This window comes from Haplochromis burtoni, unplaced genomic scaffold, assembly GCF_018398535.1.
Source record: "Haplochromis burtoni strain Fernald_Lab_line unplaced genomic scaffold, NCSU_Asbu1 Contig_232, whole genome shotgun sequence".
NCBI lineage: Eukaryota > Metazoa > Chordata > Actinopteri > Cichliformes > Cichlidae > Haplochromis > Haplochromis burtoni.
This window is the reverse complement of record NW_024582593.1, coordinates 521,532-540,656: the sequence shown is the minus strand read 5'-3', so window position 1 is coordinate 540,656 and position 19,125 is coordinate 521,532. Positions and strand designations below refer to the sequence as shown.

Below are 19,125 nucleotides of genomic sequence, written 5' to 3'. Positions count from 1 at the left end.
TTGGCATAATAACTAGTTACCGTGCTCGTTACCACAATAATAACGTAGTTACTGTAACGCGTTACTTAATAACGCGTTAGTCCCAACACTGGAAATGACTGAGAGTGAACCTTTACTTTCTTCTTGTCTACACGAAGCTACACGACCAGAGTTCTTGCAGCATTAGACCTGGAGGAGGATAAATCCTTTATGATACTGGAGGTACTGAGAGTGATTTAACAGGAAGAAATATAAAAACAAATATCCTCTCATTCAGATGTTGTGCTCAGCAGAGGCCTGCAGAGATCACGACAGAAGCAAAGAAGGATATAATGTGATGTTCGAGTGAGCAGGAGGCTGGTGTGGACAAAACTGGGCTTCAAACTGTCACGGTCCTGGGTCAGTGACCCAGTGTTTTGTGTTATTGTTAATCTTTGATTTCATCATGATTTATCACTGCTAGTTTGTTGGTTTCCGTTTCAGTATTTATAGCTCCCTCAGTTCTTTAGGATTTGTACAGCTGACAATAAAGGCTCATTTTTTGTTATCATTCCACCCTTATTTCCATTTGCCTGCACTTGGGTCCCCAGTCTCCCCACGCCTCACCGTCTGCCTCGCCAGATGTGACACAAACATCAATCCCTGACAATCCCTGAAACTTTCAGCAAACGATTATGTTTTACTCATTTGGTGTCTACATCAAACCAAATCATTCCCATAGCACAATTTTCTGTTTTCTCCGCAGTATACGCCTACAGGTCACGCGTGTGGAGGGGCGGCTGATAACACGTTACATTTGGACTTTTTTAAAACTTTTGAATAAAGTCTATTCAGCAGCACAACTCAAATCTCACACTGTGTCCTCCCATTAAAATATGACCACGCCATCCCTGACACCATGTCATGCCGGCAGGCACTGAGTTTGACAGTTAATTATTGGCTCATATTGTCAGTGACAGTGCCAAAATAATAATATGTTTTCTGTTGTCTTGCTGTCAAATAAATGAGTCCAAAAACGAGCAGATGTTAAATAAATTGCGTTTGTTTGAGTTCACTGAAGGTGGTTCTGATCCTGGCGTCTCTCTCTTTAGTTTGGATCACTGCCTTTTTGGATGATCAGACACATCCATCTGTAACTGGGAGGGAAACTCCTCACTGACTTCACTGTTTGTTTGAACACTCGTGAAGGTGAAAATCGGACTTTAAAAACAGCCTTTGTGCTTCGAGTACTCCGAGATTTCTGTTTTCTTCTGGTGTAAAATAGCAGGGAGCCAAAGGATGTCCTTTAAAGGTTACACTGGTGTTACTCGATATTTTCTCTTTAAACAATACAACACGAGTAGAAAAACCCCCAACATTATTTCAGCTTGTTCTGATCTTCTGTCTGTTGCTCTCCTACCGACAGTGTGAACCTTCAAGCGCTGTTCTCAAATGGATAATTTTGTTTAGGTCTACAGATGTGGTTATTTGCAAGAATAAAACATGTTGTTCACTCTGTCGCGTACATGTTAGCAAGGTTACATATTTTAAATGACGCTGTGTGTGAAGAAAAAGGAAATGCACTCGGGACTCCCCAACGCCCTTTAGTGGCATCATTAGTGACGGCGGGTGCTGGCAGTGCTCTTTAAAGCGTCTTTATAGTGAAAGCAGGAAGATTGCATTTTACCACATGGCTATATTTAGAGTGAGCTAACAGTCCCACCACCACTGGAGCCATTTTTGGCTAACCTCTGGAAGCTATTTTGGTGACTTGTCTTTTTCTACACCAATTAATTTGGAGTGTGACTTACTGGCATGACATGAAACAGCTTACAGTGCAGTAACCAATTCAGGGAAACACTGAACAGCATAATTGCACTTTATCAAAAGGGATGATGCTGTAAATACATATAGTAAAGCTCAAACCAGACTACTTTTTCCATTTTATTATTATTTTATTCTAAGATTTGTACACTATCTTCCACATTTTTACCTTTAAATCTTTTCATCTCATTATTGGGTAAATTGAGTTATTATTATTATAACTGTGTCTCATTTCTAGAAACAGTTGAGGATGAAATGTCAACACACAAACGGGAGCAGGCTGTGAGGAGTTAAGCAGCTGTGGGCAGATAAAGGTCCGACCATGATTTCAGACTCTCTGTTGAGTTGGTGTTAAAGGGTTAAAAAAAGCTCTTTTGAGACACGGAGAGGAAACTGAGCAGAAACAACCCTTCTTTAGGAAAGGTGTGCTTTCTCATTAGCTCCACCACATCTAAGCGGTTACTCGTTGCTTGTGCATACTGAACTAAAATGAAGTTAATTGCTACCAATTGTGAAGGGAGCTGCACGCCTACTTCTTATTTGAGGCCAGCCATTTTAAAAAATATGAACAACTGGACTAGAAAAGACATTCAAGTCAACCCGACATGGCTGTTTCAGGGAACCTTTGTTACTCACTTGTCTCTTCACAGAGTTAAAGAAATGTAGTATTAGTATTAAAGCTCAAATAATCAGGCCCCATTTTATCTTAATGACCTTATAGTACCATATCACCCTATTAGAGCACTTCGCTCTCACACTGCAGGCCTACTTGTTGTTCCTAGAGAATTTAAAAGTAGAATGGGAGGGAGAGCCTTCAGTTTTCAGGCCCCTCTTCTGTGGAACCAGCTTCCAGTTTGTATTCAGGAGACAGACACTATCTCTACTTTCAAGATTAGGCTTCAAACTTTCCTTTTTGCTGAAGCATTAGGGCTGGACCAGGTGACCCTGAATCCTCCCTTAGTTATGCTGCAATACGTGTAGGCTGCTGGGGGATTCCAATGATACACTGTGTGTTTTTTCTTCTCTCACTATGTGTTAATAGACGTCTATGCACTGAATCATACTGTTATTAATCTCTAGCTCTCTTCCACAGCATGTCTTTTATCCTGTTTTCCTTCTCTCACAGCAACTGGTCGCGGCAGATGGCTGCCACTCCCAGAGCCTGGTTCTGCTGGAATTTTCTTCCTGTTTAAAGGGAGTTTTTCCTTCCCACTGTTGCCAAAGTGCTTGCTCATAGGGGGTCATATGATTGTTGAGTTTTTCTCTGTACGTATTTTTGTAGGGTCTACCTTACAATATAAAGTGTCTTGTGTGTTGTTGTGATTTGGCGCTGTATAAATAAAACTGAATTGAATTGAAAGCTGAACCAGGCATTAATTAAAGACTTGTTGCAGTGGATGTGACTAAGGCTGAGGAGCTGTTCTGGGGGAACTCTGCCTTTTGCTCTGACCACCTCACATGACCCTGATGTGGATAAGTGGTTGAGTGTACACATGTATGCTCAGTAGGACGGGTGCTGCAGAGTCTGACTCTCTTAAGGAGAAATATGGAAATGAACTGAGAAATGTAGAGAAAATTTCTAGCCTCACCAACCATTCAAGTCTCTGAATGGTTGGTGAATGGTTGCTCCATGTCACCACTTTATCTGCTTCAGACTCAGCAGTGAAGCTAATGTGCTACTGTGCATGTCTTTGGTCTGAGGCAGAATAAGGGGAAAATCACTGAAAATTCAGAAAATCACTGCCTTGACAAAACAGTGAAAGTTAATCTTATTCGTGGACTGAAGCTGCTGCAGAAGCCTCCCACCCACGGCCCTGCTAAAGCTGCATGCACAGAACTTTGTTTATCCTTTGGACAGATTATAGACAACTTCTTTTCTCGGTTTTGTTTTGTCATCACATTTACGGCAATAAACTTTATCGCAACACTCCAATGTTTCATTACAGAGGAAACAAAGCCATAAAATGTTTAATTTTGTTCTCTCGCAGACTCACCTTGGGGTGTTGATCCAGACGATGCCAATGTGACAGAAAAAAATGCACTCTTTGTCTTTCTGGTTCTCGCAGGAGCAGCGTTTCTCTCGCCGGTGAGCCATATGGGGGAGCTGCACTGGGGGGCCATCCTCCAGCACAGAGCTCGAAACAGAGAGGGCTGGAACACACAGGCAGGGCAGGGTTATCGGCTATTAATGATCATCTACTCAAGTATGCAGCGATTCTGCTGCTTTGTCATGAGTGGATGAATGAGAGATTAACTTGAGATTTGAGTTCAGAATTCAAATTTTTACTGCCAATTCTGTTTAGATCAATATTAATGAAGAAGCCATGTGAAGCAGTTCTCATCTAAAGCTGGTGTTGAGGAGAGAAGCAATCATATTTTATCCACATGTCAGTCTCTTTGTCTCTTTTCTTTACATTTTTGCTGATGATGATCTGTTGTACCTCGAGGTGGAAACATACATTAAAAACTGCTTACACAGCACGTGAATTCCTACAGGTATGTACGTGTTTCAAATGCAAAGAGACGTGAAGCATCAACAGGAAGAGTGGGAATACTGTGGGATCCTTACACTGTGAGCTTGCATGTGCAATTGCCACTGATAATTTGCAAATGCCTAAAAACAATAGACTGTATATAAATTCTGTAGTCATTTTAACAGGACCCATTGGGCAGGTCCAGTGCAAAAAAGCATACGCCCCCTAGTCTGAAATACGAGCATGTATTAAATAAGCATGGCCACTGGGACACGTCAGGAAAGTGTTTACTGGGGCCGTGTATCAACTGAGCAGTAGGGTCAGTTTCTCATAGACCTAAAGAAAAAATGGACATTGCATCCAACTTTCATTCCTATATACTTCCAGTTATTATATCCAGAAACTATAACGCCAGGGTTTGCTCACATCACCAGCCCTGGGGCAGATTGGAAAACTGGTAAAACATGAGACTGAAAATATTGGTTTTAAGATCTAGACTGGGTACAGATATTAATGTTTAAATTTGTATGGTGGTTTATTATTCATTTTATTTTCATTTGCTGCTAATAAGAAATGTCAACATAAATCAACAGGATACAAACGATGGATGGTGAAGACGGTAAACATTAAGAAAGTTCAGATACCCACCATGAGCAGCTTCAAGAGCGGCTTGCATGGTGGTAGAGCCGACTGCAGGATTATAAGTTAATGCATCAACAAAGAGATCCAGCCTGTTGGGGCCATGAATGCCTTTTAGAAATTTCATGGCAATCAATCCAGTACCTGTAGAAATAGCTACTCTTAACCTAACTAGTTCATTCACTCACAGGTTTTCCTTGGGTGCACAACAAAGGAAAGTCTGTGTGCAGCTTTTACTTTGTTAAAGTCGGAAATTACTTTATTCAATTTTATAGCCTCAAGGTCTTCATCAACACCCCAGAAAAGCACATTCACAGCTACAGTCACATGACACCATGCCCTCCAACGGGCCTGGTGTGTTTCCGATAAGAGAGCCAGAGCCGTCATTGCCTTTGTTTTTGTCACCGGAACGTCAGAACAACTCCCTGTTCCTTCCCACTTAACTTAACACAACTCCCTTAGCATGAATGACATGTAATATTGTACCTGAACATAGACTTACAAACACAAAGACACATGTTTAAAAGCACACGTACACACAGAGAGCCCATAAAACAGGCAGAACCCACAGACGGCCTTTGATCTTGTTCTCGATGCGCATGAGAGAACGTTTAGGCGTCCAAGAGGGATTTACACGATTTACACGTGGGAGCAAAATAACACCTTTTCTCACAATAAACTTAGGTGTAGCTTTGTTCTTCACCCGGCTGTGTCCCAGAGAATCACATTAGGTTTTTATTCATGCACATTTTCCAAAGAAAGTTCATAAAGGCTCACATTTCAACTAACCCCAGCCATCATCAGCAGGATGAGCATTCTCAGACACACCAGTCAGTGGAGGCCCTTTTACTATAATAAGCATCCCAGTAAAACACTTCTCGAGCAACATTTTCAAAATACTTTTGGGGGATGCTGAGATTTATAATCTCTCCAGGATTTTCTGGGACTACCCGGAGGTAAACCAGCACGGAAAACCTCCAATAAAAGGCAACATTAAATGGCTCTTTTTAAGTGGCAGATTCCAGATGCCAAAACTTCTTGCTCTGTATCTGAGACTGAGCCTAGCCCGCCTACGCTCAAATCTAATTTTGCGTCACATTTTTAACACATATGCATGCACTTTGCACTGATACAGAGCATTTTGTATATTCGGAGCAGCAGGGTGCTGTCATGGAGGAGTGAGGAGGTTTTATTTAGGCAAGTACAGACCGGGAACCACACAAAGCTACCTGCTGCTGTTTGCAACGTCATGTCGAAGTTATGTGTGTGTTTTTGCACACCTGAATGCTTCAGTGCCAGACGGACACATCTGTCAGCACAGCAGCTTTCTGCCAGACATCATTACGATATCAGACACAACACGATGAAGAGGATAATGGATCTCCTGTTCTGCTTTACTTCAGAGTGCTCGGATCTTATTTTTAACCCACGGTCTTTGTGGTAATGCTAAAGTATATTCTGAAAAGGATCTGTGATGACTTTCTTTAAGAGGAAACCTTCGGACTGATTGAAACACTGAATGTGAATAAAATGCCTTGACAAGAAAACTCTACAAAATGTAAAATGATTTTAATCCCAGCTTAGCTTCAACTTCCTAATAGCACTTCAGGCTTGATCCAGACTTCCTGACCTCACAGTGGGGTCGACACCACAGATGTTTCACATCACCTTACTGGTTGGTAGAAACTGAGCTGAGGCGTGATCAGCGGAGTTTCAGTCAAAGCAAGAATGTCAAATAAAAAACTGAATCTTTGTTTAAAGATAAAAACAACTGTTAATCTGACAGAAGAAAAATGACCTGTAAAGTGTCCTTCCTCTTTATGTAACTGAAGCTGGTGCAAGTACACCAGGAATTATATTTATTATTAGTTATTAGTCAAGGTAAAATAAAAAATCAGTTCTGCTTCGGTTAAAAGTTTTTGGGAAACTTCACGTCTCAGTGCTTCTGTATCTGGAGTTTTGCAGCAGGAAGGCACATTAAACAAACACATTTTCCAAACTGGTTTGCACAGTTACTTCTCGGGCAGCCAAGTCCAACTCACCTGAACTGAGGGACTTTCTCGATACTGAGGTTTGAATCCATTTGGCATGGAGATTTCACACTTTTTATCCATGGTCCTCACATTTCCTCCTAAAAACACACATGCTTGAGTGTGACCTTTACGTACTGTACATAGACGAGGTTAGACAAGCAGCTTAGAGGTTTCAATCCTGGCCTGCATGAGGAAACAGTCAAATAATGCTGCCTCTCAGATGACTTCAAAGATTTGTCAGGTTAAATCTCTGTCATCAAAACTAAATTCCTCAATAAAGACTTTCAACTGCTTGAAAGGCCACTCATTTGCATTGAAAGCTAAAAAGATAATATGACACTAACCAGTTTCACATTTTGTGATATTGAATTATCATGTTCCTATTTAGTCATTATTATTCATCTTTTCCGAGGCTGTGCCAGAGGATGACTGAGTGAGTGTTGCTTCCAAAATGTCACTTTAGAGCACTGATGTCGAGTCCAAAGGCCAGAAATATGCCAGAAAAAAACCAAACTGGCATCAATGTCGACCTTGCCTCTCTCAGTTTGAACACGCGGCACCCAGCTGTGCGGTGGCTCGAGTTTCTCCATCATTGCTTTTATATTCTTTAACAGAATATATAATACACATGTTTTATGTGTATGTACAGCATCAAAGATTGATGTACAGATGCAACCAGCCTCGCTGGTTTGCATCTTTTGAACAGGGAGATGTCTCCATCGCTCATTTGTCCTGTAAACCTCTGATTAAGTTAAGACTTCTGACTGAAGACGAAAAAAGCAGCTTGTTGTAATTACTGCAAAATCGGAGACATGGACACTGATTGAGCGGTCTGCAGAAAGGATAGAATAATACTAATAATGACAGAGTGCAGCGTGCAGATGTTTGCAGCACTGAGCGTATCGCGAATCCTCAAGTTTGTCGGGGGAAAAAAAAGTGAACTTTTCAGTGCCACCACCTGTCGGTGCCTTTCGCTTCATCCTCACTAACGTTTTGATTTCAGGGCTGAGATCTGTCAAGAAGAAAATTGAAATATCATTTATCATTTTTATTTTATCATCGCAGCCTTCTTTGAACTTATCACCTTATTTAATTAAATACTCCTTTTTGTATGACAAAAGCCAAGATTTTATGACTATATCATAAAGACAAAATGACCTCTGCTGAATGACGTAAGGACAACCTCCTGGGGCAATTTTAGGCCACCTAAGGGTTATAGTTAGGGGTCTGATATTGACTGATGGTGGACACTCAATGGGTCACTCACACTCACACTGGGTTGGTGCACAGTCCCAAAGACGTTTGTGTTAATTACAATGCTCAGAAACCTGCAGAGACAGAGGAAATACAGGGACCGCTAAGTCTGCTTAGGCTGAGCATCTTTAGTTGATTCCAGATGTTTTTCAAACCTTCAAGTTTCAGGCTTTGTTTGTCTTGGGCAGAAGCCAATGAGAGCTAAGCATCTAACTGTGCCAGAAATAAACGAACAAAATCTGGGTGGGCATCAGAGCTTCTCGTGTTAATTCAATCACGAGCAGAAAATATCTAAGAGGAACGCGTCATAGAGAATAAAAGTAAAATGAAAAGACAATTTAATTCACGAGCTGGGTAAGAAGTCACATCATGTATCACAAATGTCACGCAACACCACTTTGAGTTTATTCTTCCTGCAGAGCTCACTGTGTGGAACAAGGTGCCAAAATGTTCAGTCAGCACCTTGGGTTCGGTTCTTGTCTGGTTAGTGTCATTTCCAGAACCTGAGTTGCAAACTGATGCTGTCTGCCACTAAAACATCATAATGTGAGCTTTGAGAATCTTAATATCAGTCTTAGTAAACATTTGAATCCATAATTCAGATCCATCAGTCGTTTGCATATCAGGGAACATTTCAAAGCAGCTGTGACAGATAAAAGTAACACAAATACAATACAAAAGAGACCATGAACGTGATGCTCTTAATGAATGCCAGAACAATACTACTACTACTACTACTACTAATAATAATGATAATAATACTACTAATAATAAGAAGAACAACAACATATCAGACTGATCTTGAGCTCGGCATAATACATTTTACACACACTATGGGGGAAGCACTGTCCCTGAAATCTTACTTGGATATTTGCCAGTCTTGTTCTCTATAGGAGCATGAGTGATATCAGACTTCAAGCTGAAAGTTGGTTCTTTATTGTTTCCTTGCCACAGGCAGTGAATTACACTTTATGGATGTAAACATTTAACTTTTCCTGGACCTTATGATCTCGTCTCTGTATTTGGCACCCTTTCAGTCCTTTAAGCAGCTCTCAGTGTGATGCACATTTCCTTTCCCATAATTTGCATTTAGTATTTTGTGATCCTTTAGCACAGGTATCCACATGCCTGTGCATATGAACCTGCATACTTTACGTACATGTTCAAGTATTCATGCAAGCTCGTGTGCTATTTTGCATCTGTGGCTTAAGAACAAAAATAAAATCATGGGAAATACCAAGAGGCAAACCCCCTGTTCAGGATCCTGCATCGTGTGCGGACTGCTGAGCCAAAGTTTAATTTCTTGCCCCTGTTATGAGAGGGTCTGGTAGGCTCCGCGGGGTTTGACAATATTTGACAATATACACATGGATCAGCTGCTAATCCACGAGCTGGTTGTTTGGACTGGCAGAAGTCAGTGCACAGGTACAAACCTCTCAGCCAGGAAACGACTCTGTAACATTCAGTCCTTTGAATTCTTCAGCATTCATAAACACTTGAAAAGAAACAGAAGGTATGCAGTGGTTTTGTGTAAGAAGTAAAACACTGTATTTAGTTTGAGCGCACTCTTGGGCATTGTCTCTGAACATTCTACCCTTGGCGGGCACAACGTTCAGAGATTATAAAAATGTACTGAGGCCAACATTAAAGCCAGAGTAAACTCCCAGCCTAATTTGGGGCCGTTGAAGCCCCAGTGTCTCCAGTTTTATGTCACGAAAGGCAGAATAAAATTACACTTCAGAGTTTAAAAACAAAATACACTTTCCATCAACCATCCCTGATGAAACTCTGACGGCCACCCTGGACATGTTGCTTTGTCAGAGACCTTCTGACCTCCAGACTGAGCACAGGTGAGCACAGAGCGAAGAAAGGCGAGCGTCAAGTTAGTGATTATGATGACACCTGAGCTACAGAAGGCAACCTGACTTTATCCTTTGTTGACGCACACGTTGCAGTTTGACGGAGAAATTAACCCTTTCATGTTATTTGCCAAAACATTAGAGATTTGTGACTTTTTGAAGATTGTCTTTGTAGATTTTTAAGCTTTTTACCAAACAGCTGTTTGACAGCTGATGGCTTGTTTCATTCCAAAATATTTGGGATAGGAAATGTAAACGAGGGTTACATAGTGGCATGAAGATTGTGTTCAAGGATTAGTAAAATGAATAAAATAAATGAAAAAATAAATTTTTTAAAAATTCCCAAATATTTTAGTAAAGTGTTGTGCCCTTACTACCAGAACAGTTTATCTGCTCTTAGCTACTGACTGTCCAAATCTGCTGATCTCTGTTGGAGATACCAACACCATTCTTCCGAATTCTTTTACTTCATTTGTTTCATTCTAAAGTCAGCTGGCCTGAAATCCGGTGAGTGCCCAGGGTACAAGTCCAAACATTTCTTCCTAATCTAATCATTTAGTGGACTGGGGCATCATTATCCCAGGAGAGAAAGGTGATATGAGTTATTACTTTGCATTGATTTGCAGTGACCAGTCTCACTATAAGGAAAAATGGACAGGAACAGAAGTGTAGGGCTCAAACTGTAAGGGTCAGGGTTGTAGTTTTTCTTTCAAATTACCACCCATCTGCACATTTTCAACCAGCTCAGGCTGTTTCTGTTGTTATACAGGCTGTTAGGTTTTATTTAGTGTCCTCAGTGCTCGAAGACAAAGGCTGTGGTGTTGTCTTGTGATTTCAAAGTACTGCTTTCTCCAGCAATCCCTAATAAGGCTCAGATGTCTGGCTGTGATAGACAAATACAAAACACGCAGCACAGATTAAGACCAACGGGAAGGTGGAGATAGAGGAGACAGAAAAATGGCAAGAAAAACGGTAGACAGTTTGGTAAGTGGAAAAAAAGACAGCGGCAGCCAGAAAAGTAGAGAAAGAGTAGGGACAACATGTTGACAGAAAGGTGCTTTAAAAATTCTCTGAGGTCCTCACGCTAACAAAGACTCTACCCAAACTATATTTGTTTAAGATGATGGAGGTAGCATGTACCCAGTAATTCAGTATGCTAAATATTTCATGGAAAAGGCAGCTCCTCGCCTCACCTCAGTCATAAGTAGTACCCTGTGACAGTAATGAGCATGCACACTGCTGAACAAGAGGAAATGAGTAGATTGAGTGTTGGTCAGGACACCCGAAACCACAAGTACTATTTCATAATGACGATTTCAACTGATGTAGAAACAGGAAGAACGCTGGTGTTTCTCAGAATGTGCTCACACTTTATGACAAACCTCAGTAATTCTTGTTTCATAGAGAAGATGTTCAGCCAACTTCCATTTATATTTTCCTTTTAACTGCACACTGCTCGAAATGATTACAACGGTTAGCTCTAGCTTGTGGTGTGTAAATGTAAAAGAAAACTTGCAACTGCAAGTAGCCACCCCGTCCCTTAACCTTTAAGATCTACCTGAGGATGTGGGTTTTCATTCAGCAACACCAAGAGGGTCATACTGTAATGCTGCACCAAATCCTGTTCTTACCAGGATTACACATAAATGTGCCCAGCTGTACTTCAGCTGGCTGGCCTGTGGCATGCTAAATTAGACTTGGTGTCAGGCTTCTTTGACACGTACTGTACATGTGACAACATTTTTATTATCACAAATATAAATTCATCATGCAAGAATGAGCATAAAGTATGATTTAAATTTGTTATGCTTGTAAATTCTTTTGAGAAGATCGGCTCTGTAAGCCATTGTATGCACTGCGTGTGGTTCAAGCCAACAAACCTAAAGACCAAACCAGGAATGTTATCTTTGAGAACAGCGGGGTCACTGGTCTGCTGCTACCTAGACTGGTTATTCCACTTTATGTCTTTGGTGTTTCAAAAGTTTAAATGAGTTCAAATCACAAATAACTCTTTAAAACACCCGATAATGTGTTTGTCCTTCATCGCCTGCACCATGAAATGAGTCTGTTTGACAAACCATGATTTTTTTCCCAGTGTTTCAATTCAATATTTGTATATTAAAATAATTAATGAATTTTTATTCACTATGTAGGCACCTTTATCAAGCCTACAAAGCTTTCTTTGTAAATGACTCTTCTATAATAGAAAGCCTGGTTTAGACTTGTGCAGGAAATTTAGGAGTATGAAAACACAACACAGCCCTGGTTTTAGAAATGAAAGATCCACAATCCAGTTCTGCAGGTAAACCTATTCAAAAAGTTAAATATCCCAGCCTGCTTCGATTTTTAAAGTTCCTGGCAGGCTCAAACTATACCTCGGGCTAATGTGAAATAATGTCCTTTTGTATTTTTTAAAATTACTTCTTCCTTCTGTGAGGGCCTTACCATCAAGGTTTCTGAAAACATTTTTATTAGCTGCTTCACAAAGATATCTGGGGATTGAATGTGCTAACAGTCTGAAGAACACCTAAACCAGGCATTGTTACCCAAACTCAGCTAAAGACCAGATTATACCAGCTTTCATTAAATCCACAGTTTTACTTGACTCATCAGTCATTTGAAAAAGAATTAATTTTCAATGAAAAGGGTTTTACCGCACAGTCCTTAGCATGTACAGCTGTAAGACTTATTTCCTCAGCAGCCCTCAGGTATGTTAGCTGGAGGCTACAAGAGGTCGTTTTGTGTTCATGGTTGGATTTCTGTGTGGCTCAAACTCAGCTTCACAGACTAAATCGTCCCATCTTACCCGTCTATGGTGATTTTTCATTTTTATGGGCCAATGATTTTTTTTTTTTTTGGTAACGGTATAAACAATGAAAGGTGGTGGATTGGCCAGATGCTGGCTGGTGTGTAAAAATAACTCAGTTGTTTGGTGGTGGCTATCGCGGAGCTTCCACAGATTCAGTAACATTAGCAAGTGGTGGAGGACAGAAGGAGGATGAGAGAAAGGGGAGGCAGGAGGAGGAGAGACCTGAGGCGGCCGCCGGTCCGAGTGTCAGGTGAACTGAACTTCAGGTAAGAAGTTATGACCTGCAGTCTATCTGGGTCAGATATGAACCAAGTTTAGGTGTAGTTTATTTTTGGTATGCTGACTTTCTCTTACTGCGTACTAGCTAGCATGACGGAGTTTCTATACAGCTGGGTGGGTATGATGTTACTGATAGTGAACTTTATTTTATTCATAAGGTTAGTTAGTAGAGTTGTCAACCGTCCTGTAAAAACCGGAATCATCCCGTATTCAGAGAAAATATTACGCGTTTGGTATTGAGCTGAAAAGGAGCACAGTTTGTCCCGTACTTCAGCTAGGATGGAAAAAGACACAAAGCAGGAGTTATTCTGTCTTTATGCTGCACAGCTGCCTCTTCTTCGCTCATTCTTTGCCCTCCCTCTCCTGTTTCTACTTCAATGAACATGATCATGAAACTGATCAATGATCAGCTGATCAGCTTTTCTCTCTCGTTTGTTTATCGCCCACTTTGCGCCAGAAAGAGGAAACCAGCGGATGTCACGCTAAAGAACAGCTGCACATTTAAGCTTGATCAGCTGTTGTTAGAATTTATTTAATATTGGTGTCTTATACAGCACTCCTCTACTCAGAGCACTTTATATGGCTTGCCTCATTCACATGAAAACATCTTCTATGTATTCCCTAACTACGTGCTATCTATCTATCTGTCTACCTATCTATCATTCAAACTCCAGTGCAGGAAACCTGGGGTTATTATCATACCCAAAGATATTTGGCATGCAGACTCGAGCAGACAGGGATCGAACCACTAACCTTCCAATTAGAGGGTGATCTGTACTAAGTGTACCAAGTGAACAGCTCTCTGAACTGAGAAAGAGTGAACAGGTATGGCTTATTTATAAGGGTTCCCAGGAGAAAGCCTCTTCTGTCAAAGAAAGTACTTTGCTTGGAGAGCACTAACTGTGAAGCATGGTGGTAGAAGGGTGACAGTTTGATCTTGATTTGCAGCAACAGGCACTTTGCAGTCATTGAATCCACTGTGAACTTACCTACATAGCAATGTATTCTAGAGTCAGTGTGAGGCCTAAAGTTTGGACTAAAGCTTGGCCTAAAACAGACAGTGATCCCAAGCACAGCAGCAAATCTCCAACAGAATGGCTGAAAAAGAAAAGTACTGAGGTAATGCAATGACCCAAGGTCTGCAATGATCCAAAGTCCAGACCGCAACCTGACTCTAATGCTGTGGTGGGTCCTTAAGAGTGCTGTGCATGAATGAAAGCCCGGCAACTTCAAAGACCTGAAGCAAGTCGACAATATGCAAAGAAAGGTGAAACCATCGTGATGCTGCTCACTGGGGTTTCGTATTTTGAACCTACAGTTTATTCCAGTATTATTCTCATTGGTGTTTTGGTCCCAGAAAAGATCACATTTGGCGGTGTTTTACTATAACCAGACCAGCCGTTTTAAAACACAAAGCAATCCTGTGTTGGAAGATGGTGACGTTGGAAAGTTACTTTTAGTTCCAGTTTCATCAACATTGAAGAGTGAGAGAAGTATAAACACACTTTTGACATTTTTAGCCTGAATTAGACATATTCCTTTTAAATTTGACCTCTATCATGTTTGAAGTGTGAGACGGCCCTCCACAGCTATCTGTTCGTAGGACCTTCAACACAGGAATTTGCTGAAAGAGCAAGGGTATGATTATATATTCACGCGCAGCAGGTCACAGGGTGCCGTGACACTGACACTGTAAAACTTCATCATCCAAGAGCTAGAAAGCGACAACAGAGGGAGTCCTTACACGCTACGTGACCTCTGATTGCTTTTTGAATAATAAAATGTCACGATGAGCTCGACTGTGGAAACCAGAGAGCAGAGCGCCTAGCTGCAGATCTCATTATACAGCCTCACAGTCCTGATGTTGTTTCTGCTTTCAATTAAAATATGAATAATATGAACATTAAAACATTGAGATTGCAGTGCTTTCATGTCATGAAAAATAACGTGTAGTGCTGTGGATTTTTCCTTCATGAAAATGAATAAATTCATAATTTATTGACATCTCAAACACTGTTTAAATATTCCTAATCGATTTTTGATACTTGATTTGCAGAAGCTGTGACGGTATTAAAAATGAGCAGTATTTATGTAAGAGATACAGAAAAAGGTCATTATTTTTTATTTAACCACTTTTGTTTATTATTTTTGTAAGCTTGATAACTCTTTTCTACCTTTTATTAATTTCAGGGCTCCAAAATTAACAAGTTGCCATGGTAGTCCACAAACCTGTTTATTAACTCACTGGCTAATAAAATCAAACTGAGTCCTGAAAGGGGAATAAAAATTAATCAGCATCTGGAGAAATACTTAGATCTCAAAGAATAACATATTCCTTAATTTGCTTAGTGATGCATTGTCTTTTAAGAGGATCATGTAAATTATACCATGTAAACAGAGTCCTTACATCCCACCCATCTAGCAACAAACATCTAATTGGACAGATATAAAAACGGGTTTACCTTCGCTGTGCTGGATCAACATTAGAGCCGTGAAGAGGAGACAAATGTAGGTGAGGTCCATCCTGTTGATCTCCTCAGCATCCAGGTGAGAAATCAAAGGAGCAAAAGCACCTTGGCTCCTCGTAAAGTTCCTCGCAGCAGCTGGAGGAGCTGAAGCAGCAGAGCAGAGGCTCCTGCTGAATCAAAACCTAACCTAAGTGTTTCCAGTGAGCACCTAAGAAGACGAAGAATGGGCTCCGAGGGTTTGTTTCAAATGTCCAGTCAGGTAACGCGCTGTGTACAGCTGCCTCCCAGGTGCAGCACTGAGAGGAGTGTGGTGCTGGGTTTAATCCCAAGGCTGCTGCGGTTTCAAGACGGAGGGAGGATAATGTGACGATCTGTTATGAGCTGCATCAAAACAGATGGAGAGAAGTGACTGCGAGAGGAGGAGGAGGATACAACGGGGAGGCTGGCTCTGCACTGAGACACCTTCACAGCTTGAATGTCATTAATCACAGCCTCCTCCTCCTGTGGTTCAGCCATGTCATGCTCTCATGCTTGCCGCGTCCCTCACTAGTCTCTTTCATCTTCTCGCCTCTTTTTTTCTTTGTGTAAGCTGAATTGTGACGCTCGCCTCCCTGGGATCTCCTCACAGAGTGCTCTACACGTGTGGAACAGCCCAGCTTGCTATTTTAGGCACACACGTCTTTATCTGTGTGGGGCAACACGTGCATACATGTATAGTTGTCATCCTGCCCCTTTTGAAATATTCCTTCACCCTCACTGAATTATTATCCCACCAGCAGCTGGAGTAAAACCTGCCTGGAGACACTGAGTGAAAACTGTAGACCTGAACTTTTAAGTGTTTAAGTCTTGGTTGAAAAAGAGCTAATCTGCCACAATGACAGTTCATCTGATGGCAATAAAATATTACAGACACAGGGGTTCATTTCCTTGTTTGCTGTAGCTGTCCTCTGTTCTCTATGTAGTGAAGAGTTAACATATTTGCCAGTTTCTGAGGCGTCTGTCACACAGAAGCATTTAAAAGTTTTAGGCTGCAGACACGATGACAGCCTGTTAGTCAGTGCCCACTCAGCTAATGATGCACAAAGTCACAGACTATAAAAAAGACAGATGTAGCCACGGTGACCTGCAGCGATCATTTGAAACCAGGAACACAAAAGGAAAATGTTCACTGAGGTCATAAATTAAGCGAGTAGTGGGGTGAATTCTCAACTCTGGCTTCCACCCCCTGAACTTTTTTTAAACCAGATGCCGAACATGACTGAGAAACAACATGTCACGCTCTATGTTGTTACTCATCAATCAGACGGGCAAGCCTGACCCAGAGAGCGTCCTGCTTTCCCCTCATTTTAATTAGCATGGGAACTTTAAACTCGTTTTTTATTCCTCACACAGTCCAGAGACAATCAGTGGGGTAAGGTCAACCAATGATTCAAAATTGTCCATAGGTGTGAATGTGAGTGTGACCAGCTGTCTGTCTGTTTTTTTTACCCTGATAAGGATTAGCAGAAGAGAATGGATGGATAGATTCAAACTAGCAACTTTAAACTTATCAGGAAAATGTTTATTGAGTTCTTAGATCTACTGAGCAGTAAGGCCATTTTCTCACACCTCACCCACTGTAGGCCCTCAGAAACAAAGCTTACGGTACTTGCACATTAGCTTAATTTCCCCAGAAGGACACGTGTGATGAAAGAAGCAGGATTAAAAATCTTACTGCAGAGTTTGCTAAGCAGCAACCAGACAAGCATGTTCTGATCCAGACCCGGGCAGGGTCCTGCTTTGTGCTACTAGGATACTCGAGCTCCATTATTCATAGGGGGCATAGCAGGGGTACCAAGCGGCTCTGCATATCTGTGTGAGCAGATTATTATGGTGTATGATCTTCCTAAAACAACAAGGGACTTGTGTCTCCTCCAGTTTGATGTTATGGCGGGCTCATTCAGGGCCAAAGAAGGGAGATCCACACAACAACAGTTTCTCAGCAAATTTACTAGGAAATAAAAACTACATGCTATCAGGATGTGACTTCAGTTACAGATGACTATAACACAATCAAACCAAAGTAGGAATAAAACAAAGCTGGGTGCCTGAGACATCGTGAGAGAAAACCTGCCTATACAGGCTGCCTAGCAGGTGAAGTCTTCCCTTCATTACACGGGAGGACCCTTTAATTAAGACCACCACCCAATACTGACGAGGCTGTCTGTCTCTCACATGTAAACCACTATCAGTATGAGCCACTCCATAGTAGTGCTAAAAATGTTTAATTCTCAGGTGTTTCACTTCCTGGTGAAATAAAGATTATATCAAACTCCATTATTCCCCTGAAATGTGTTCAGAATTTGTAAATTGATAAGTTATGGCACGCTACTCTCCCCCAATTAGCTTCCTGAATAACTTAAAATTATTGGTACTGATATCAGCAATAGTGGCCCTGTATTTACTTGGTATTGGATCAATACTAAAATTTGTAGTGTGGCACAGCACTACTGTGAATGTTGAATGTTTTTGTTGAAATGTCCAGGCAAGTTATATGCATGTTAAATGACAAGATATACGTGTTCAAACAGCGTCAATTAAAAATTCAGGTTTTTTATTACTATATGATAATTCTTCAATATTAAACAGTACGAACAAGTAGTCTGATGTCCTGTAATCATTCTGAAGCTGTCATTTGAAATACAATAACACATTAAGGTTTTGTACAAAGTATCGGTATTGGAGCAGTATTGTTGATACCACCCTGAATTTTACTTGGTATCAGATTGGAAAGGAAACCAGTGGTACTTGGTACATCACTATACATCACGTCTTCCTCGGTGACTGCTTTGAATATATTATCTCCCCTTGCTGGTACCACAACTGAAACATGTCTATTTGAAGCTTTGGAGAGGCAAAGTGTGAAACTGACACCATGGACTGGTGTTTCTATTACATGCTTTGCTGTGATTTTATAAAAATGGCTAGTAATATCTTTCATACCGATCGTTCTTTTAAAAACGTAATTATGTACATTTTATTTGGGGTAACACTCGTCGAGCAGGAGACCCAAAAAAAAGATCTTGGCTTGGAAGAAATTGTGATTTTGCACCAGAACTGAACCTTAGCGTCCTCTGTGAGAAGCTTGTGATATCCTTCACCACCTAAGCAGACATCATCCGTCTTTTTAACTGCTAGCTACGTTTTTGTGAAACATAATTCAGAATCAGGTTTAGCTGTATGGAAACAATTCACGGGAGATCAGGCCAAACTGCTTCAAATATAAGAAATGCTCCAAATTCATGTTGAAATTAAAAACACAAGTGACTAAAAATGGTAAAAATATATGTAACTCAGCAGCATGTCATGTGACCGTCTTCCTCCATATGTCCAGATAAATGAGACACAAACAATGCAATAATGTTCCACATGTCTGTCTTTTGTGGTTTTGATAAACACTTTTCCCTGAAGGTCTTCTTCGCTCACAAGAAATGAATTTTTCAACTTTGTTCAAATCCCAGATCGCTGCTTTGCTTTCAAAGCCCATGG

The 19,125-nt window shown here is 40.9% G+C and overlaps 1 protein-coding gene across 1 annotated transcript in view; it reads right to left on the bottom strand.

Annotated features, from left to right (window-relative positions):
* The window catches only part of si:ch211-202p1.5 (uncharacterized protein LOC103909337 homolog), a 37,117-nt gene extending 21,030 nt beyond the window's left edge, over positions 1-16,087 (bottom strand). The window contains exons 1-2 of the mRNA XM_005937634.3: positions 15,592-16,087; positions 3,777-3,933 (exon numbers count right to left, since the gene is read on the bottom strand). Coding sequence (XP_005937696.1) covers positions 3,777-3,933; positions 15,592-15,652 — 218 coding nt within the window. The 5' untranslated portion in view covers positions 15,653-16,087. The remainder of the gene's footprint in view (positions 1-3,776; positions 3,934-15,591) is intronic.
* Positions 16,088-19,125: the final 3,038 nt, after the last annotated feature.